Source organism: Periplaneta americana, chromosome 1, assembly GCF_040183065.1.
Source record: "Periplaneta americana isolate PAMFEO1 chromosome 1, P.americana_PAMFEO1_priV1, whole genome shotgun sequence".
In the NCBI taxonomy this organism is placed as follows: domain Eukaryota; kingdom Metazoa; phylum Arthropoda; class Insecta; order Blattodea; family Blattidae; genus Periplaneta; species Periplaneta americana.
Genome location: NC_091117.1, coordinates 50,515,352 through 50,539,465, shown reverse-complemented (window position 1 = coordinate 50,539,465; position 24,114 = coordinate 50,515,352). Strand labels below are relative to the sequence as shown.

Sequence of the window (24,114 nt, the reverse complement as noted above, 5' to 3'; positions counted from 1 at the left end):
TTGTAGATATGACATGCATAAATATACGCAAAAAATTAAATCACAGAATATTGGATAGCTTTTGAGTTACGTGGGAAACGCTTCATCACTGCACAGTGAACTGAATTTTGAAAAAAAAAAAGTGTAAATATTTTTTTTTTAAATCGTGAAAATATTTTTTCATATAGCAGAAGGACAGTGTTTTACACATACTAATTTTCATTATTATACAGGACACAGTAATGGAGGAAAAAAAAAGTTGAATATTTACAAAATTTTACTGCTGTAAACTGTACCTAACCCCTCAGGGATGTATACGCAAGATTACTGAGGAAATTCTACTATAGTAAATCCACCAGAAGAAAAAGAAGTGGAATACCAGTTTTTAGTTTTCCTCTCGAAACAGGCCATAACAACCAAGTGTTAATGTACATACAACGATGACCCTGGTGTGATGGTAAAATGAATTTAAGATTTTAGAGTAATTTTTTCTTATAGCTTCATATTTAGGCCTATAGCATGAAATCTTGATTATGGTTTATAATACATATCGTTTGCACACTGTGCCATATTCACATTCACTCACTCTTTTATTATTATTATTATTATTATTATTATTATTATTATTATTATTATCATCATCATCATCATCATCATCATCATCATCATAATATTTGTCTAGTCACAGAGTGCGTATGATACACATTTACGAGTTTGCGTCAGCTGCTTCAGTTTTGACACGGCAGGCGGGCGTCCCAATCAGCCGCACTACACTACCGCACAACTTCACAACGTCGCTCCCTTCCCGCGTGTGAGAAAGAGAGAGAGAGAGAGAGAGACCGAGAGAGAGTACTGTCGATACCTTTGTATACCTTATTTTATTTCATGGAGTGCAGTTTCATAGAAAGGACATGGATAAATATACAACTGCGAAACTGCGGTCAGCACCATCTAGATTTGGTGCTCTGAAATAAGGTGATCAGCGCCCGACGTCGTAGGTGGTGAACATTAGAACGACGTGTTGGGTACATTACTGAGAGTTCTCTATTTATCCGTTCGAGATATTGTATGGGAGAGTCGAGGAGAGAAGATGGCGGACTGAAACTTACTAATAAGTGAACATAAAGTGATACTGTGTGTATAAGCAGTGTATGTTAAATAGTGATGTTTATGGACGTTGTAAAAATAGTGTTGAATGCATTGTAAAGTAAGAGTAATATAATAAATTGAACTATCTACGTAGTTCTTGCAGACTTTTCCATTGTGCTGTACAATAAATACCCAAAGAATACAATCCCAATTATCTAACCTTTAGCTTTATTTTTTTGTCTCTGGTTATATTTTAATCGGGTAGTGTAAAACACATCGTCTCTTTTATCTTCCTGTTGGCTCCGGTAAGAATTTTCAGTAGAATATGCTATGAGGAATAAAACTGTAAATGTTTTATTTTAGATTGGGTTTGTTTTAAATATCGATGAGGGTGGGAGGGAATACTTTCTGCACACTTTAACATTTTCGTCACCAGGTGCGCTGCTAAATGCATGGAGTAATTACTCTTTTCGTTACTTGGTGCGCTGCTATTTGTAGTAACGTCTCTCCCAAAAATATATGGCAGCAAGATCAATTTCTACAACAGCGCCTCTAGTATGTGTTACGGGAAATTCGTTAAGTTTCGCATCCTATTATATATTTATCCATGGAAAGGACTTTGCCGACAGACCTTCTACTGCCCCCTACTAATTGGTTGTCATAAATAAATGTCTTCCTTACTGTGACGGAAATCTTGTCTTCTCCTGTCAGTAACCAATCACAACCTTCGTTCAGAAGAATTGACAGGCTCCCCTCAAATCCACGTGGAGGCAGAGTTGTCGCATCTTTTCCGAATTCCAAGAATCCCGTCAGTCTGACTTCGATGGTCACCAGGATTGTGGCAACTGTGCAATGTTGGCACGAGGGGGACAGGATGGAATTGTCAGAGGTGTTTGTGTAGAAAGTCATAAATCTGTAAGTGGGTGTTCAAAGGAGCCACTGAACTGCACTCCATGAAATAAAATAAGGTATAGTTTTGTATAGACTTGTAGTCAGCGATGTATACCATGGAAGAGAAAAAGAATTGGCCACACTACTTCATTATCTCCTGGCTCAAGAGCCTCATGAATCATACCTGATTGGTGTTACTTAAGAGGTTCGAACCAACCTTCGGACTGCTGACTAAACATAGGTACATACAAACCTATGTTACAAGAATATAAACTTTGTTTTTTAAGTTACCCCACAAATAAACCTCACGGAGGGAGATCTAATTTTTCTTTCTGTCTTTCTTCTTATTTGGTATTACAGCCCAGGTGGGCCTTAACCTCCTCTATGGCTCTCTTCCATCCTTCTCTATCCATCGCCAACTCCCTCCAATTCCTTATTCCTAATCTATTCACATCCACTCGTACACAGTTCCACCATCTTGTTCTCGGTCTTCCTCTCAATCTGGTTCCATCTGGGTTGTTATTGAAGACAATCTTCACTTTCCTTGTTGTTTCCATCCTTGTGACGTGTCCCAACCATCTCAGTCTTTGACATCTTATGTGCGCCTCCAAATCCGATTCCTTGTACAGTTCGTATATCTCATTATTATATCTGGCTCTCCATCCATCCACTGTTTCAATTGCTCCGAATATCCTTCTTAAGATTTTCCTCTCAAATACTGCTAGTTGTTTGCATGTATTTTTATTCAGAACCCATGTTTCTGTACCATATGTTATAATGGGTCTTATTAGGGTTTTGTAAATCTTGATTTTGATTTCTCTAGATATTATTTTATTTTTAACAATTGGTAAAAGTGAATAATATGCCCTGTTAGCCAGATTTATTCTTCTTTGTACCTCATTCCTTAGGTCATTATTTGCTGTCAATATTGATCCGAGATATGTAAATTCTTTTACTTTTTCAAACTTGTATGTTCCTTTCTGTCTTTAAGTAATCCTATTTGTCGTAACATTTTAATAAATTGACGAACAGTTTCCCCACCTGAAACCGGATTGTCAGGATATTTTCTTACAAATCGTCTTACAACTATATCCCAGGAGTTCGTTTTTACATGAGTACCGTATATGAAACTCTTCGTTCTGAACTATAGGCCTACTTATGTTTTGACATGACTAACAATGTACAAAGCCACCGGCGTAGCTCAGTCGGCTAAGGCGCTTGTCTGCCGATCCGGAGTTGCGCTCTTGTATAGGTTCGATTCCCAATTAGGCTGTTTACCTGTTTGGGTTTATTCTGAGGTTTTCCGCAACCGTAAGGCGAATGTCAGGTAATCTATGGCGAATACTCGGCCTCATCTCGCTATCACAAATCCTATCGACGCTAAGTAGCCTAGTAGTTGATACATCGTCGTTAAATAACCAAGTAAAAAGCAATGTACAATAGAACTTTCGCGCAATGATTAGAATCTTAACATAGATCTGAGTAACACTTCAATTAAATAACAAATTCAAAACCAAACGCACATTGATAAGTTCTAACAGAGAGCTGAGTAACACGTCTCAACTTACCAAGCAACTATAGGGCATCAGTAGTACATGTCGAACGGAGTCGAACGCAAGGACGCGATCTCCCTCCCTCCACACCTCTAGCTGGGGTACCTGTCCGACCGGTTGATGTAGTGGCAGTCAGCGATGGATTTCACTAAAAAAAAAAAAAGTCGCTCTCTAAGGAAGCTCCTGAAGTAAAAAAGTCCAAAAATATTATTTCCACAAAGAATGGGGAAAATGAATTCTTTTGTTGCGAAGAAGGGGAAAGCGTTAGGTGCTTATTATGCTACAAAGTTTTACTAGCACGTTGAGCGACATTATGAAAAGACTCGTTTTAATGGAATAAATTTTTTTTATTTTATTTGTTATAATAATAGTAGTCCACACCTGTGGAGTAACGGTTAGCGCGTCTGGCCGCGAAACCCCAAGTGCAAGTGCACAAATATGGCTGGTTTAGATGTATATAAGCTTAAACAACTTTGCAAAGTAAAATATTCACATCTTCGGAGTTTTGTTATGAAAATTGCTTCTATGTTTGGCTCAACCTTTATTTGTGAACAGTTTTTTTCTCAGTTGGCCATTGTAAACTCCAAATCAAGATCACGCATTTCAGACAAAAATTTATTCTATCAGCTCACAATTGCAATGTCTGACATAACTCCAAATTTTGAAACACTTGCTGATTTACGTGACGAAGAAGAATAAACGAATCCTTTCTTTTAAGGGCATGAGTCAATTGACGTAAATTGACAAAAACAACAAAGAACTACAGTAAGAAGTTTAAAAAATAGCCTAATTGTTGTTTTTCTGTTTCTTAGTAATCTGCTTGGTATTTTGTTAAGAATCTATTTTTCCTTAGTTTCTTAATTTTATTTTTAAAGGATGCAAATTAGTCACTGAGGCCTTTTCAAAACAAATAGGTTCAGATTATGGCATTACTTTTTAACTGTTGTAGAATTGTACGTTTTATACCATTTTATAAGGTTTTTACAGTAATTGTTTAAATTAGAAATACAGTTATGTTTCAGCTTTTTGTAAAATAGTTTGTATTTGTTTTGGAAAATTTGTTTTCTTTCATTGTCATTATACATAAAAATAACATTTGCAGAAAACTGTATCTTTTTGTCCTGCTTAATTACTTAACGTTCCGTTTTTGAATACTTCACGCGATCCACCGCTGAGTATTACGTTAACAGGTGATGCGTGTTGCAGCAATCAGAGTAGTACGGCGCATCTCTTTAAATGCCCACGTCTGCATAGACGAAACTGACTGCGGCGTGACTCAGCGCCTTTCGGTGTCTATTTCATTTCTTGAGTACATTCCAAGGAGCCGCGCTCTGACGGTCCCGAACACATTTACTAACCGCTTTGTATATCACAAGCTAGCCTCTTTCAAGCAATTTCAGACTTAAACTTCAAATTCACAAGTGGCAGTGCTATGACTTTGGATAGACACAACGCTGGTCCCCAACAGAACAACTCGGGCTTCGCATTCGGAAAACAAACGCCAGTACCCCCAGAGTGATTCGAACCCGCGACTCTGACTTCCACACTGCTTGGAAGAAACATCAGAAATTCGGTACTAGGCGGATTTTCTGTCTGGAAGCCAGCGTGAATCAATGCACATACCTGCCTTACAGTTTCCAAACCACAAACATGCGGAGAAAACAAGAACATTAAAAATATGTTCCCTGTATGTGAGAATATTTCGTAAAGACGTGTTGGTATTTGGACGTGCTCATTAGATTAACGGACGGCATGCCATCGAGCTGCTAAGTAATAAAAACCAAGCCGCAATATTTCCAAGTATTCTAATTAACGTAACCACACAAGAGCATGCTTAGAAAAAGGATTTGACAATAATATAACGGAGATTATTTCAGAGTAATCTTTCACTGACTATCATACTGATTGTCAGATTGATATAACAGAGTAACTGACTTATTGAAATAGTAATTCACTTTCTGTTAGAATGTGAGTCGTTGACGAACTTATCATCAGACTGACTCGCTGTTAGGTACACATTATCTGACTAGCTGACTAATTTGGTAGTACGTCTCTGTGACTCGCTGTCTTCCTTTCCTACCTCGCTATCTTGCTTTCCTACTTCGCTGTCTAGCTTTCAACCTCGCTGTTTAGCTCTCCAACCCCGCAATCTTGCTTATCTGACTCACAATCTTGCTTATCTGACCCGCAGTCTTGCTTATCTGACCCGCAGTCTTGCTTATCTGACTCGCAATCTTGCTTGCTTTTTTGACTCGCAGTCTCGCTTTTCTGACCCGCAATCTTGCTTGCTTTTCTGATTCGCAGTCTCGCTTTTCTGATTCGCAGTCTCGCTTTTCTGACTCGCAGTCTTGCTTATCTGAGTCGCAATCTTGCTTGCTTTTTTGACTCGCAGTCTTGCTTTTCTGACCCGCAGTCTTGCTTATCTGACTCGCAATCTTGCTTGCTTTTTTGACTCGCTGCCTTGCTTCTCTGACTCGCTGCCTTGCTTCTCTGACTCGCAGTCTTCTCTTCCTGACTAGCAGTCTTTCTTTCCTGACTTGCATTCTTTCTTCACTTGTCTTACTTTTCTGTGTCGCCTTCTTTTCTTGACTCTTCATCTTGTTTACGTGACTCGCTGACATACTTATCTGACTCGCTATCTTGCTTTCCTGACACTGTCTGACTGTTTCATTCGATATCTTGTCTTCCTGCCACATATATCTTTTTCACTCGCTGTCTTGCTTTCCTGACCTATCATTTCGTTTTCGTGACTCGGTGTATTGTTTTCCTGACTCGTCATCTCGTGTTCCTTACTCGTCATCTTGCTTTTCTGACTCTTTGACGTTGACTTCTTTTTCTGACTTCATTTCACCACGAATTCGACGATATATTTAAACAGAGATTCCGTTTTAGAAACGTAATGCTCAAGCCGTATTGCTATAACTGTGCACATCAGTTCCAAATCTGTACTGTAATAGTTTAGCTGTTGCCGAGGGCCACCAACCGAGCTGGCCTAGCGGAAGAGCTTATTCGTTACGCCTCCGGTAGAGGAACTCAGGGTAAATTTGTGTAACAGAATGGTCGACCTTTGGCCAATCCTCTGTCCCCGGGAGGCATTCAAAACAAATACCTGCCGACCTACGTGTTGAAATGGAACAAACTACGTAAGTGCTCGGAGTTAGTTAAATAATCTCATGAATAAATGACGGCCTTTTATTAACACCAATCTGGGTTTAACTTTAGTGTTCGTGAGAACGAAGTTGTAAAGAGAGTGGGCGGGGGAATAATTCTAGGTGGTCTGAAAAGGCGCACTGCCCTACGCTTCTCTCTTCTTGGGTGGCCAATATTTCAAGCTAAACTTGAAATAATAATAATAATAATAATAATAATAATAATAATAATAATAGTAATAATAATAATAATAATAAAAGTAGTAATGACCGAAATAGGAAAGATTGGAGAAAGGTGAGTTTGCAGTGAAAGACCTGCCCTTGGGTAGAACACTGAATGAATGAAATAATAACCGATGCTTTGAAACATATTGAATGTAAATGGAATACTAAGACATCCACTTAAAGCCATATAGAGCATGTACTTAAACACAACAAAAGTCAATATAAATAATAATAGCATAAGTAATCACTTGAGAATCTGTTATCCAATATGGTATAACTGGATGGGGAGGCATTACAAAAACTGCTGTTCTTCCTCTATGTTGAAAAAACGTATAATCAAAATTTGTTTGAAAAGGCGACTGGATTATCCAACAAATTTGATCCATTCCGAATTGAATGTTTTTAGAATTGACCAAATTTATAAATACTCTTTAATGAAATTCTATCATAAAAATAGAATGAAATTTGTAGCTCAGCCACATGATCATAATACAAGACGAAATTAGATTCTTAATTTAGTTGAACCTAAATATTTCACATCTGCTGCTTTACTACACAGTACAAATTATGGTCCACGTCTATATAATACGATAATAAAATTTAATCAGAATTGACTATTTTAAGCAATGAAATTTTCAGGTCCAGAATTAAAAAAATTATATGAAAGACTTCCCTGCATTATAGGTACCATGTATTGTAAAACAAATTCATTTCTATCCTAAGTATATTTTTCCTACCTTATCTTGGTTACTGTATCAACATAACCTGTACTAATTATACTACTAATAATAAATTAATATTAATCCACCAATCACAACATCGTCTCTTTTTTCACGCAGTTATTACTAGTATTATTATTACTAACTTTATTATTATCATCTTTATATGACCTTTTTCATAAGTATTTTGTCTACAACGTCTGTATATTTATGTATGTTTCTATCCATTCTTCTTAAGAATGTGATCTTAGTGCAAGAATTTTAAATTTTATTTTAGAAACAGAGATTTCTATTTTTGTGAATTACCGGTATGCATAATCTGTATAGGCCTAATCAGAATCTTAAATTTTAATTCAGAAAAAATAGGTATGTTTGGTGAACAATGTAAAATTGTATGTCATTTTCAAGTCTTCCTATCAAAACGTTTTTTATGTATATGTTATTATTAAATAAATCTAAATCTAAAATCTAAATAAATCAAGGGATGAAACAATGGTGTTCTTTACCACCGCAACTGTTCAATTTGTATTCAAATGAAGTCACTAAACAATGGAAATCAGTGCATGATGGGAAATACAGATTTAATACATTATTGTATGAAGATCAAATAATTTTTGTATGCTCTGAAGATAATATTTACAGCGAGCTATACATAAATATTGTGGTTAACTTTATTTAAATTCGATACAAGTTAAAAATTCCAGTTAATAGAAAAAAACCTGTGACTTTCATCGTGTCATTATTAAAGTAATTTGGTTCACGATTAGCGTTCTTAAAAGTAAAAAGCATAAAATGAGTTTCAGCTTAGTTCGAAAAAAAAAAGCCATTATCATTGAACCAAATTTTAGCATAATTTCAATGTTGCATAAAATGTTCCAAGAAATGAAAATGTTTGTGGTTAATTAAAAAGATATTGTCGTCCGCATGCAGTATTGTATGTGCCTTTATATTATAAACTAGGTCATTAGTAGCTAACAAAAACAAAAACTAACCCAATATTGATCTCTGGGGAACTCCATAACAATTTTATTAACAATGCCAGATATGTTACTATTGCACGAAACACTTTGCTATAGGATAAATAACACCAACACACTGCCTAATCAGAAATAATGTTTGACTTCTGTTTAACTATTTGAATTCGAAAATTGAAACCTTTTGCTTTTGTGTGTATATTTTTTTCTTTTCTTTTTTAATTAAATAACAACCCAAAAAGTTTCGTCGGTTTATTTTTTTGACTCTCTGTACACAGTCACTTTTGCAGTGATCACAGCGTGTCTGTAGAGTGATGTTAAAATTTTAAAGTTGTTATTGATTAAAACAGGTTTTATCCTCCATGTGTGATATGGGAAGATATAGAATCTTCACCAAAAAACATCCCTAATTTTATGACAGCATATAAGTTACCCTGTTACAGCATTTTATATTTCTTTGTCAGAGATTTTCCTTTCAAGCTAGTAATATTAGTCTACTCTGTGAGATTGTTTTTAACCTAGTGACCTGCAAGAATGCAGGATATTAAATATCAAGAATGCAGTTGAATCTTAATAAACTGTGTTCCAATTCATGTAAGTTTGAAGCGCCGAGTATACATTATATTTTGCATTCTATAGTAGTCGGTGGTCTTCCCACTTTGCTCCGGGCTCTAAAGTCATTTACTCCCGGTCGGTTGGTCAGACATACAGACAGACAGCATGGCCGTGATCAGGTTGTTTTCCTTGCATAGTAACAGGCTCAAAAGCAACAATACGCAGGATCACGAATCTCAACGTGATGCACTTTCTAGCCATGTAACATGTAATACTAGGCCGCCAGAAACACGAAGGCTGGGCACTCCCACAATGCATTGCGCACGCAGCGGAAGAGTTGCAGCTGACTCCTAACCTTTTATAGTGGACGAGGCGAGAAACATTTTTTGCCGTATTTAAAACGTGTTCTGTGTACAGAAATGAACTGGATTTTCTCTGTATCTGAACATGTAAATCATGCTGAAAGAATTTGCTATTGAAATAATGTCTTGCGTTCTCTAAAGTGTTTTCTTTTGTCCATTCTGCTGGCATGTCGTACCTACAAAACGGAACTCCAGAATCATGCTTTTGTGAGAAAGTTATTGGCTTGGTGACAAAAACGAAAGAAACAATAGCGACACTTTGTCCTACATTCCAGACTTGACTGAAAAATCTGCATCATCACTGTATTAAGTGGTAAATATACGTGACATCAGCATTAAAGCTAATTGTAGGTAAGCACCGTAAAATGTTACAGTGTTAGTTTCCTACATGCAAGTGAAACTTGTGTTTGTAAATAGGAATGTAGCTATAAATAGAACACAAGTAGCTAACGCGAAGTTGCTTGAACTCTACAGCATAAACAACTGTGAATAAAACATTTTGAAGTTGAATAGATGAATAACTGAGCAAATTATTTTCAGATCTTGTCTTTGGACTGACGAATTGTAGTTAGTTATTGTAGTAAACTTGAAACTTTTTATTTTTTCTCTAAATCCGTGAAAACGAAAGCAAGACAACTAAATAGAAAGCACATTCGCTGTCAATTTTTCATTGTCTTTCTTGTTTTCCCCTTTTCGGTTTTCATTTTTGTTTTGTGAACGTGAGAAATTATTGTAATGCTGCAAAAAATCGATTTCAATATTTTCGCAGAAATAGGCACATTACGTACTATATGTTTCCTACATTTCTTATACCGGGAAAGTGGGTTCTATCATGTGGTCAGCGATATCTTCAGAACTGTTGGACGGATATTGTTCACATTTAGTATCAACAAGTTAATTTATTCAGGAATATGCACATATAATGCAGTACTATATGTGTTTTCAGTCAACTGTCCGAAGACAGGTTTGAACTTAATATAATATAATACTTACTTACTCCCACCTCCCTCAAATCCATTTTAATATTATCTTCCCATCTACGTCTCGGCCTCCCTAAAGGTCTTTTTCCCTCCGGCTTCCCAACTAACACTCTAGGCCTATTAGCTGTGGTCGTGGCAGAGAATCAGTCCCATTCCGAGGCTTATTTGAAGGATTCGTAACAAGCTGTTTTTTACGGTGATGGGTTGTTAGCCCTTCGCCCAACCCACAAGCTGGAGGACCAGCCCTCATCGGCTGTCCGCGACTGCTTGTTCAATATTCATAATTCGTACATTGATGAAATAATCATTTAAACTTAAATTTAATATTAATATTAAATTCGTTACATTGCATATTTAGACCTACACAATTTATTTTATAACAGCAGAAAGCATTAAGAAAATATACAGGGACATCATTTTATTTTTACTAACATTTTTAATATTAACCTGTCTATACCTTTAGAGAACCGGAAACACCGCTTGCTCCCCACTCCAAGACTGGAGTTCGATGATACTGGCGTAAAACACAAATCACTCTACTAGGTATAGGAAGGAAGAAAAGTACTTCATCCATTTACGTAAACTAGGAAATATCGCGATTTTGAGTTTGATAATTTTCATTAGGTTTTTCTTTAATCAAAGTACAGTACTGTATTAAGAATAAGTGTTTTTACTCACGAAGTGAGTTATCCATGCGAACGTATTCATTATGCAGTGTATATTATACTATCTACAGCACATTAGCGTACAATATAGAGAAAGAAGTTAAATTGAAAAATAATCATAATATGAATATTTAAACACAATTTTGAAAATGGTGGCCGTTCATTTCGATACAGGCTTCAGTTCTTTTGTGCATATTATCGCACTATAGACTATTGCATCTAATTCCAATTGCCAGTTTCGTCCTTCGTACTAGTAACTCATGTTGAAATAATTCTGTACCTACTCTACGTACTGTAAATTCAATCTTCACTTCTGCCCGACCCGAAAATATAAAATTACTCAGACATGCTATCTACTGTCCGTCCAAGTGGTTATGCCGCAGGATTATAGAAAGGGAGGAAATCACGTGACAGTTAATTACTTAACGAGGCCCTTTTATTTATGTTAAATTAAACAGCTGTATAATATTACGTAAACTTCCAATTCCTAAGAGAAATTAATGTTTTCAGAAAAGAGCTAAGACAGCCCAGCTATTACAGAGGGGCGAGCAGAAGCAGGTGGGGGAAATCGGGATGCGACGTAGGCAAACGGACAGTACCTGTGCGAAAATATGATTCAATATCGAAAGCTCTTTCGTCACTGGAAAACGCGAACATATTTCTGGAACGTACTATACTCAGTAACTCAGTACTGCTTAATATCTGCGGTCTTGGTTCTGTGTGGAGTTGGAACTTCCTTAGTAGAAGGGGTGGGAGTGAAGTACATTCAAAAACTCAGGTACCGGTACAATAAAAATTGAAGTAAAAATAAATGATGTCCCTTTATTTAATGTTGTGTAAAGAATAAGGCAAAAATTTTAAGTTACCGGTGGTGGATGTTACGATTTCGTGCACGTCATTGCTCCAGTTGTTTGCTGACATTATTGTTTGGTCGTCGCCTTCATTTGTACAGTTCAATCACTATGTTCATGTTTATTATGAGAGAATAATGTTTACTTTGTCGTTGCTGCAACTGACCAGAGTAACGGCATTTTAATATAGTACTAATCTGTTTACACACTTGTCAAATGTTTACCGACAAAGAGGTCTCTTTGTGGTTCGCTATCAAGTGTTCCACGTAGATAGTGATTACTACAAACACTGTTCAGATAACCCTTCCACTTGACTGAAAATACTGGTTTTGTACTGAGTTAGTAATACCCAAAGTCTTGGAGTTCAACGTAACCACATAAACGCACTTGGCTATTATAACTTATTCGTTTTTATGCATATTCTACGTCAATAATTTGTGTGGCCATCATTTATTTTGTCTCCCGGAGAGCATAGAGTCAGTCTTTCATTATAGGATAATAATACAGTAGAATCCCGGTAGTCAGAACCCCACTAATCCGAATATGAGAGAGAGAGAAGAAGAAGAAGACAAAAAATGAAAAAAAAAAAATGGGGGTATTTGAACTGAAACTCAATTTAATGCTATAGTGTTTACAAACTATGACTGTACAACATACAATACAATTTACTTTCGGAATATGTATTGTATATCTGTCACGTGTTAAATATTACAGTTTCTGGTTAACTAGTTTCAGCCTGTTATGGACCATCTTCGGAACTGGTCTTGACGGCTTTTGTTTCCTGTGGGGGTGTGTTTGTGTAGTGTAATGTGGACTCAGAGTCTGTGTGTGTTCTGAAATTGAGTTGTGTGTTGAGAATGTCATTTGAATGTGTTTTTGTGTGTCTATATTATTTCGTATTGTTCTAGAGCAGCCGTGGCGAAAAGGCCATGGTGCGCCGAGCCACTGTGTAAGCTGCAACGTGCATAGCACCTATGGAAGGAGGCGGACAACCGAAGGGGAAGTTAATGTTTAGGACGTGTAACGAAGAAAGAAATGAACAAGAAAACATAGGACACATTATCACAACCTAAAATTAACTGTCTTCAGAATGTCTCTGCGACAAAGTTTCAAAATCAGGAATTATGTCACTTACTGCCAATCGTAGTTGATCACGAAGGTATTTGTCTGTCAATCGTGATCTAAATTTGATTTTTACTATTTTCATTGTTGAAAATAATTTTTCACTAACGTAAGTTACAGCGAACATGGCTTCAACAGAGCAAGCGAGAGAATGAAGCTTCAAATATTTATTTTTTTCCAAAGATTTGAAAAGTTCAATAGGCTATCTGTCAAGTCCTTACAATCTAGCTTTCATTTAACGTAACATTGTAAATCTGTGAGTTTAAATTGAAAATCTAACCGCATTATTCGTACAACTGCTGTAAAAGAATCGACGTACAGAGATGATAATGATAATGATAATAATAATAATAATAATAATAATAATAACACTTAACCTTTTAATGTTTCATCAGTAACATGTAGTAACTTATAATGCCGTTTTATGTTATACAACCGTTTTCCTAGTAATATTTGTGAACAAATCATACATTTAATATTTTCATCATATTGTAAGCAAAAGAATGCATCCTCCCATCCTACTTGAAACTTTCGTCTTTTATAGAGGTACATGGTTTCGAGAGAGATATTGCGACGATACGCCACTCGCAGGTCCGAGACAAATACAAATAGAACGGAGTTTGACTCCAGTGATTGAGAGGCTGGGGGTTGTAGGTAGGGAGCGAGAGAAAAGCACTGCGAGCCACAATGTGCTCGTGAGTCGCATTTTCGCCGCGGCTGTTCTAGAGTGTTTAGTTTCCGGTTTTTCTGGGCAGAACACTATGAATGAATGAATAAATGAATGAATGAATGAATATGCTGAAGTATTGTCAAGGTATATTTTGCTTTTCATCGTTTCCTTTGCCTTGAAATTCATAATTTTGGATTTATCTGTAGAAATATCGATATTTTTTAATTACATTTAGTATGTCTGTTGTTCTTTGGGGTTCATGTTCACTTTTAGCTAAAAGAACTTGTTTTGCAAAAAGAGTAGTGCTTATTTTAGTATTTCTGTTGATATTAATGTAAAAAAATGTATAACTTTTCTGGCAATGGACTTTTTTATCATGCGTTTCTTTTCATAACGCGCTTTTCCCTGGATTTGAAAGGAAGAAATAGAAGACTCGAGCACTCTTTAGTATTTATTTATTTAACCTCGTAGAGATAAGGCCGTCAGGCCTTCTCTGCCCCTCTACCGGGGGATTCCAACTATAATATGAAGAATAAAATTACAATTAGTATTAATTGAACTTAGAAATGTATTGACAGTTTCTAGTTACAGCTCATAATATCAATATACCCTTACCGAGACATGGATACGGGCACCGATGTGGAGTAACGGTTAGCACGTCTAGCCTCGAAACCAGGTGGCCCGGGTTCGATTCCCGGTCGGGACAAGTTACCTGGTTGAGGTTTTATCCGGGGTTTTCCCTCAACCCAGTGCGAGCAAATGCTGGGTAGCTTACGGTGTTGGACCCCGGACTCGTTTCACCGGCATTATCACCTTCATCTCATTCAGACGCTAAATAACCAAAGCTGTTGATAAAGCGTCGTAAAATAACCTACTAAAAAGATACGGGCATCGAGTGACACTATCGGAGTCTACTCTGGAGAATTTATGTATTTAAAATATTCCCATAGGCCTCACGTACGCGTGTATGTAACGGATTTAACGAAAATGTATCAGCCAGTAGAGGATAGATGACAGCTAGACATGTACTGAACATACAACAAATCTCTTACCTGTCAAAAACAAAGCTCAGTGTTTTTATATCAGCACGGGCATGGCATCAATATACTCTGCCGTAGTTAGAACACAACATATAAAAAAGTGTATCAGTAAGACTTAAATCGAGTTTCTTTAGAAAAAAATTGCTTATTGAGTTTGTCACAAAAGAAATATTATACAGTATGATTTATGTAGAGAATGTATCATAAGTAACATAAGCTACCTGTAATCAAGTGTTCTAGGTAGGAATGGGCACAGAGAATTCACTTGTACCGTTTTTGCTCTAAGAGATTTCCACATTTAACAAGCAATGGCCACAACACAAGAAGAAACAATATTTCGCTCCCCCTCATTGAACCAAAATGTAAGACTGAAGCAGGTCTAAGGCACAGTTCTAATTACGGTCCAAGATTATATAATGATTTTATAATTAGGAATCCTAAAGAGGAATCAAGTGCTTCAACTGTTTTTAAAACTATAATCATGTAAATTCTTATGGTTTTTTTTTCTGTCACCTTAACAATATTGTATTCTTAACTTAGTATGTTTATGTATACTGTAGGCTTTGGTACCGTTGGTTTGTTTGTTTGTTTTTGTTTTTATTCTTATTCTTTTTAAACGTTATGTGTAATTACATTTAACAGTTTAATCACAGTTGTGATTACTATTTTATGCTCGACCATGCCGAAATGTAGCAATTATACACCTGGTAGCAGTCCTTTAATGCATGTCATTAAAGTACACCTATTCATTAAAGTTCAGGTTTTCGATTATTCTCGGATATGTAATCGAAAGGCAACTAGCAAAACGTCACGCAGGCTGGAAATCCAATACCGTCGCAGAAGGTTATGTTCTGTTACTATAATAATTAGCGTTAATTGTAAATAATATTCAAATAAATTCAGTTTGTCATCTCGTTTTTCAATGTCGAATTCAATTTCAAGGTTATATCAAGTTTAGCGTTTATCTTACTCTCTAGATTATATCAAGGTCGTCGACATTCGTTGCCCGGAAAAAATCAATACTTTCGCGTCTGCGCACATCTCACAATTTACGAGATTGCATAAGGTCAGTTCGCTCCCCAGTCACATAAGAATAACATGAATACTTATGAATAATTTCAAGTTAGAAATATGGTCGAGCATAAAAAGTCGTATGAAACTTGCCTATAACGGTAATGAAGACGCTCGTATGAAAATTATGAAACTCGCTTGCGCTCGTTTCATTAACATCCTCGCTTCTTAATTACTATCATTATAGGCTCGTTGCATAATGTACTAATTATAGGCTATTATTATTATTATTATTATTATTATTATTATTATTATTATTATTATTAGCCTATTATTTCATTTATTTTTTTCTTTTACCCAGTTTTCATTCTTGGTCACACCCGACCTCAAGCATCTTGCTTTTTCGGGTGTGATCCAGTTACATTGTATTTATACAATAAATTGTAATATGTAGGCTATTTTACTATGAGATTGATAATCAATTTCTAATTTTGAAGAATGTTCATATACGAGTATTACAATAATATTGTAAAATATTTGTATTTAATTTTTGCTTGCAATAAAAAATCTCGTAAATCTTAAAAAAAATGGCTGCCGATATGTTAGTGCTCTTGTAGAACCGGTAGATAACTTAAAAAATTCAAAGATACAGCTTTTTGGGACTTCAATGGAATGAAGTTTCGGAAGGGGGGGACACTACGACTAAACACTGCAACCTTTCACGATCTGTTGTGCTAATCCTCAGTCTACCTGGTTGGGTATTTTTCGAAGTTATCCCAGGCTATGAGGTGAATGTCAGGTAATTACTTTGTTCACGTTTCAGCTTTATCTCGCCAAACATCTTCTCGCTATCAATAATTCCATTGACGCTGAAACAGTGCATTTGAAACAGCACCGTTAAATAACCCATTAAAATAAATGCAAACAAGTTCATAATGCGGCAGTTTTTTTCGCACTGTTCAATATGGCGGAGTGCGCACAAGGGGCGCACAAATTCACGTGCAGAGTAATCAACCCCTACATAATTGCATTGTCTGTAACGAAATTTTACGCAGGGGGTAAATAGAGGGGCACTTACAGGCCACACCGGAAGCATTTGTTTTAAATGAGTCGGCAGGACATACGGCAGCCGCCAGCTCGCTGCAGTTGCACCTCTACACGTGTTTTCATCCTCATTGATTAGATTTTCGCTTGGAATCTGACAGAAAGGGGAGAGACAGCAACAAAATCGACTCATACCCATGCAGCATTCTGCCATTGTAATACTTTTCATTATACTTTTTTATATAAAAGCCTAGCGAATAACATAAAATCCATTTTCCAGATTCCCTTCCCCCCCACTCTGCGTAGCGTAGGGTTCATTGCCTTCATTACTCGTGCACAAGTTTGTGTACGTGTCAGGCACCGTTTGTTCCAAACCTGTGTAGTCTAATTAACATGTTTTAAAATAATTTACGTTGTTCATCCAACACAGTTATATAGTTACAATCAGCTGAATTTAATTGTAATTTTAAATACAACTATGCTGTAACTTCAGTCTCAACTATGCATGTGTTCAAATTTCGTCCAGATTTTGTTTCCTTCTTGAATTAAAATAATATTTACACGTATTAATGCACTCTTGCGGTGTTTATACAGGGTGGAAGTGAGTGAAATAATCCTGCAGATTTTCAGAGCGAATAGTTCATGTTATATTTAATAAAAAAGTGTAAGCTAATATATTGGTGGAGAGTTCGTAGTTTTCTCAGAAAAAAAGTCCCCCCCCCAAATATTTAACACCCTCTTATTCGGTAACTACTGCGAATAGGATTGTAATTTTTATCCCTATCGATAGAAAATCTAATAAAGAATAATTTATCCCTCTGGCGTGTTTCAATAGCATGGACGGTTTTCGTCTAAGTTTCATTTAAAAACCACTAGTTTCAAGCCACTAAACGATGCGAACAGATTGCAACGTTGTAGTCAGAGAGGGAAAGGTTCACCTAGGAGGCAGACCTAAGTTCGTTAAGCTCTTACTTCTGTAAAACGAGAAGAAAGTGCAGCGTGCTAGCGGCGATGTTGCCAGACTGCTGAAACTTCCAACTCAATTATCTAATTAACCGTGCATTTAATCACAAAGGGTAGACTAATACAGGTTTTTGCACAATCGTGTTTTTTGTTGTAATTTACAGCTACTGCTGTTGAAAATTAGAATTCCCACACAGAAACTTGTTGCTAGGGAAACCATTCTTCATAACATAAAACCACAGTCTAGTATATACAGTCACGAAGCTTGAGTTGTGAGTGTGCTAGGAACAATAGACTGTGCCGGTACTATTTCGCATTGTCTGTAATGAGGCGATATTAGCGATCCTAGTGGTTAGCAACTATCTATGGATGCATATTTACTACATCTTGAGCTTCGTGACTGTATATACTAGACTGTGATAAAACTATATTGAAATAGACGATTAACTTACTGTTACTTAGTTACAAATACAGTGCAGTTTTTCGAAGGCTTTGGAATAATATTGCTCTACATTTTTAATGCAAAATATATTGTATTTGCAATTTTAAAAATGTGATCATGCATAAAATATTGTAGCCTACAATATACGTTTGTGAAGTGCATTACAAAATCTCGGAAATTGAAAACTCGCTCTGTTCGTTCTTCAAACTTTTCCTCGTTTTTTTTTTTTTTTTTTGTTTTTTTTTTTTGGAAAGCATTTCCCAATGTATCGTAATACACTATTTCTATTAATTTAAGTGTACCCTGTCGCCCCTTGCAATATGCAGGATTTTCATTTCCACTCTGTTTGTTCTAGACTAGTATTTCTTAAGCTTTTTGATGATGAGACCCCTCTCTCTCTCTCTCACATAATTTCAGTGCCTCAGGTGTAGAACGCACGTGTGGAATTCGGTTTATATTCAAAATATTACAACCATCTAAATGGATTACAATTAATTCAATAGGATATTTTTAATGAATGTACGTTTGCAGTAACTTCTAATACATTTGAAATTGTTAATCATTATAATTAAACAATATTAATTAGTGAAGATTAGTGGCCATTTCAGAGATAGTACAGTGATATATAAAAATGAACCGTAAATAATGTCATTAATTTCAGGGTGTTATTCTTTGAGATACTTCAAAGAAAAAATTGTAATACAATTTCGCTCGTTTTTGCTTTCTTTTCGAGTTAAAAATTGTTTTATATATAGTATTTCATAGCGTGTTTTGGGAAAGCCATTGATTTAATTCCAAATATGCTCATTCAATTTAAGAGAACATTGTATTATGATGATAAATGATTGAAAGAATTTTACTTTCGTTCTTTAAAATGAACAGAAATTTGATCGTTCTGGAAAGGAATTTTAAAGTATTAGATTTGTTCGGATCACTTAAATCCATTAATTTCATAGACTGTTAACTTCAAAAATATGTAGCAGCTAAACAAGGAAATTTTGTTTTTATTTGTAAACAACAGTTGTCTTGGAAACTGAATTTAATTTATTACCAAACAAAAGACAATGACAACGTAGTTTATTGCTATACACCAGTCCTGTGCATAAGAGGAGAAGTGAAAGGGACGGAGAAACCCCCGCCCATGTCCTTTTCGCTTACACTGCCTCATAAACAAACGCAGAGTAGGCTCTGTGCATCAGTGATGGATTTTAGGCGACCAGCGATAGCCGAAAGTTCGTAAAAGCTATGATGCCACCTGATACAATCCGTCACTGACCTTCCTGTCTGCTCGTACCGCCCCAGGATATTACTGTCTCAGCCGGGGAAAGTGGAGTAGGGAGTTATCAGTTTGCAGAAACTTTTAGGGTGATCCCAATTAATTTAAATTGGTTTTTAGCATTTACTCTCTCAAAAGAAAGCATTAAAAATAATGTTAAACAAAAATGGTAAAGATTCTTGTACATCGTTATTTATTAAAATGAAAGATTATATATTCGTTCAACTCTGTTGTATATTAAAACTATTCAACAATTTGTAACATACGAGTTGCAAGGTTTTATAAGCCTTTATAAAGATCAACATAAAGTTAATAATCAATATTCCTTCTCCTCTTAATTTCCTAACCTTTTTTGGTCGTTGCTTTCTACTAAAATTATTTTATTTAATTTATTTTATATGTAATTCAACTTTTTATTTTCTTGTCTACTACCGTAGTCTACTCCAACTAACTTATTTCCTCAAAGCTCTCTGTCAGTGTGTACACACCTGTCGTACTAAACCCCACGTTTAAAGCGTTGCAACAACCTTCTGCATCTTCCTCGGTGTTCAAGACTGTCTCCACTTCTTAACACTAGTTACAAGTTATGGAATGAGTCAGAAGTTGTTGAGATCTCGTTGAGAGAATTCTACTGGCAGACGAGCAATTGACCTCTCTTTGAAGAGTTGCACGTCGATGAAAAAGGCATTTAAAGTCCCGCTCAAGTTTCTTAAGCTATTCTTGCCACGTATAGACTAAGCCATGTGAAACATTTGCAAGTGCTAAATTTACGACCTACAAACTACATTGCTCCTCGGTTCCGAGAAGCGCGACTGACCTCTGCGACGTGCGTACTGTACATGGACCATGTTCTTTAAATAGAGCCCTGTCTGAATAAATCTTAACACCAAACTAGTCTGTGAAGTTGTGGGATATTGATTTTAGGCCTACTTACGAGCTGAAAGCTTCTACTCTATAAATCGTTTAACGCGATCGCAAGTACTACCCAGATTCGTGATACCGGTACATCAAAAGAATCTCTATATTAGGGTTTTCAAACAGGAGTTGAGATTTAATATCCTAGCGTTTCTGAACTATTTCCAGATTTCATCGTTAAGGTAGAAGTGGTATTGTTAGTAACAGGAGGAGAATTAGAAGTATGAGTAGGAGGTGGAGTATTAGGAGTAGAAGGTGGAGGGAAATTAGAAGAAGGAGGTGGAGCATTAGGAGTAGAAGGTGGAGGGGAATTAGGAGTAGGAGGTGGAGGAGAATTAGGAGTAGGAGGTGGAGGAGAATTAGGAGCAAGAGGTGAAGGAGAATTAGGAGCAAGAGGTGGAGGAGAATTAGGAGCAAGAGGTGGAGGAGAATTAGAAGTAGGAAGTGAAGGGGAATTAGGAGTAGGAGGTGGAGGGGAATTAGGAGCAAGAGGTCAAGGAGAATTAGGAGAAGAAGAGGAGGAGAATTAGGAGTAGGAGGTGGAGGGGAATTATGAGCAAGAGGTGAAGAAGAATTAGGAGAAGTGGAGGAGAATTAGGAGTAGGAGGTAGAGGGGAATTAGGAGTAGGTGGAGTATTTGGAGTAGAAGGTGGAGGGGAATTAGGAGTAGGAGATAGAGGGGAATAAGGAGTAGGATGTGGAGCGGAATTAGGAGTAGGAGGTAGAGGGGAATAAGGAGTAGGAGGTGGACGGGAATTAGGAACAAGAGGTGGAGAAGAATTAGGAGTAGGAGGTGGAGGAGAATTGGGAGCAACAGGTGGAGGAGAATTAGAAGGAGGTGGAGAAGAATTAGGAGTAGGAGGTGGAGGAGAATTAGTAGGAGGTGGGGGAGAATTAGGAGTAGGAGGTGGAGGGGAATTAGGAGCAAGAGGTGGTGGAGAATTAGGAGTAGGAGGTGGAGAGGAATTAGGAGCGAGAGGTGGAGGAGAATTAGTAGTAGGAGGTGGAGAAGTAGGAAGTGGAGGAGAACTAGGAGTAGGAGGTGGAGGAGAATTAGGAGTAGGAAGTGGAGGAGTAGGAGGTAGAGGAGAATTAGGAGTAGGTGGAAGAGAATTAGGAGTGGGAAGTGGAGGAGTAGGAGGTAGAGGAGAATTAGGAGTAGGTGGAAGAGAATTAGGAGTAGGAAGTGGAGGAGTAGGAGGTAGAGGAGAATTACGAGTAGGTGGAAGAGAATTAGGAGTAGGAGGTAGAGGAGAATTACGAGTAGGTGGAAGAGAATTAGGAGTAGGAGGTGGAAGAGAATTAGGAGTAGGAGGTAGAGGAGAATTACGAGGAGGTGGAGGAATAGGAGGTAGAGGAGAATTACGAGTAGGTGAAAGAGAATTAGGAGTAGGAAGTGGGGGAGTAGGACGTAGAGGAGAATTACGAGTAGGTGGAAGAGAATTAGGAGTAGGAGGTGGAGGAGTAGGAGGTAGAGGAGAATTACGAGTAGGTGGAAGAGAATTAGGAGTAGGAGGTAGAGGAGAATTACGAGTAGGTGGAAGAGAATTAGGAGTAGGAAGTGGGGGAGTAGGAGGTAGAGGTGAATTAGGAGTAGGTGGAAGAGAATTAGGAGTAGGAAGTGGAGGAGTAGGAAGTGGAGGAGTAGGAGGTAGAGGAGAATTAGGAGTAGGAGATGGAGGAAAATTAGGAGTGGGGAGTTAGAGGAGGATTAGGAGTAAGATGGTTTAGGAGAATTAAGAGAACGGAGTGGAGGGGAATTAGGAGCAGGAGGTGGAAGGAAATGAGTAGAAAGTGAAGAACTGGAAATGGGAGAATTGACATTATAAGGTCCAGGGGAATTTGAAGTAGGAGGATGGAATTAGTAATAGGAGGAGATTAAGTAGGGGATTTAGAGTAGGGGAAAATTTTTTTCAACTGCGAAAAATGACCGACTAACTTTGCTTATAGTCCTGTATTAGGGACAGTGTATTATAAATGTATTGTATAATTAAAATAAGCACGTATGGGCGAATCCAGAAATGCATTTAGAGTTTTAGTTGGGAGGCCGGAGGGAAAAAGACCTTTAGGGAGGCCGAGACGTAGATGGGAAGATAATATTAAAATGGATTTGAGGGAGGTGGGATATGATGATAGAGAATGGATTAATTTTGCTCAGGATAGGGACCAGTGGCGGGCTTATGTGAAGGCGGCAATGAACCTCCGGGTTCCTTAAAAGCCAGTAAGTAAGTAAGTAAGTAAGTATGAGACTTCAAATATTGCAAATTTATGGAACAATCGCTTCTCTATTACGTAGTACAAGATCTCAATGGTCACCGCTCGGAACACTGATTTACAGCATTGTTGCCATTACTTATGGAATGCCCTAGTATTTAGACCAGAATAGAGGCTCTAATTTGTGTCTTCGTTGCGAGTTCTGTTGTTAGCGGCGGAGAATTACAACACATTGGGAGTGGTTAAGTCCGAAAACCGTATGTTTTCCCAACATTAACTTAAAAAACTGAAGCTGTAATATTGTTAAACTTCTGGAATCGAGAAACAAATGAACTCAGAACATATAGTAGGCTATATCCGCAGGAACCTTAATGCTTCTGTTTAATTCCCCGTTCTAGTACTTCGTCCAGTCCACAACTTTTTCAAGCAACTCACGTATACGTGTAATATATGAGAGATTTTGAAGGTATCTGCGTGTTTGTGAATTCATGGATCTTTTTCCCCCCATTGCGGTCATGTAAGTGTTAAGAGATATCTATTCCAGTCACGATTTCAGCTCTGAATTCTTAATTGCGTCTAGATACAGTTTAGTAAAACATCTTATCATGACATGGTTATTAGTCAGCGGAACAGGGTATTACAGCGTGCGATAAGACTGACTGGCACTCGCAAATCACGAGATGTGTACACATACACACACAAACCCACTTCTCTTTTGTGTTATTTAATGACTCGAAAAATAAGAGCACCTCCATACCTTCCGGATGTAATTCCTTGTTCACGAGTTCGTGTAAATGTAGTAAGATAAGAATGCATGCACTTCTATGTTTGAAAAATGATTTAGAGTTCTGTAAAAGTGTAACTAAACTTCATCTCACGTAAGAATGTTACTGGTATATGATATATATGAGGAGCTTGGCATCAAAGTTGGACAACTCCACTTTTACTTTTTTTTTTTTTTTTTTTTTTTTTTTTTCAGGAGAGGCGAAAAACTACATCCTTGGAAACCAATGTTACCGTTATATGTAATTTTTTTAAACATTCTCATGGGTCATATAATAGTAATGTGCGTTACAAGAGCGGTATGTTGAAGTTTTCATGTTCGAGGAAAAGTTTGAAAAAGCGAAACGTAGTTGAGCTTTTTTAATTTCCGAGAATTGAAAGAAAACATATCGCTCGTGTATCGTACATTATTTTGTGCGAAGATTGTTTATTACATACCTGAAAGAGGAATTTCTAATTAGTTGCAATGAAATCCCCATCTTTGTTTCTGTTCAATGACGGCAAATTTGCAAAACAAAAATATCTATCTTCAACATTGTTGCTTTAAAATGTTTTCTGTGTTTACTAGACTCCATGCAGGCCGTGATATACGTCTGTCTTTTTTTTTCCCCAGTCTGTGATGAGTCTGTAATCTTGTTGATT

At 36.9% G+C, this 24,114-nt stretch overlaps 2 protein-coding genes across 6 annotated transcripts in view; one reads left to right on the top strand and one right to left on the bottom strand.

Moving 5' to 3' along the window:
* nemy (no extended memory) overlaps positions 1 to 24,114 on the top strand; it is a 560,333-nt gene that overhangs the window by 455,846 nt on the left and 80,373 nt on the right. The window lies entirely within an intron of this gene.
* Positions 20,979 to 21,794, bottom strand: LOC138708772 (uncharacterized; the record flags this gene model as incomplete). The annotated part of the gene is made up of 1 exon (XM_069838939.1): positions 20,979 to 21,794. A coding segment is annotated over one exon (816 nt), but the record flags the coding sequence as incomplete, so codon positions are not given.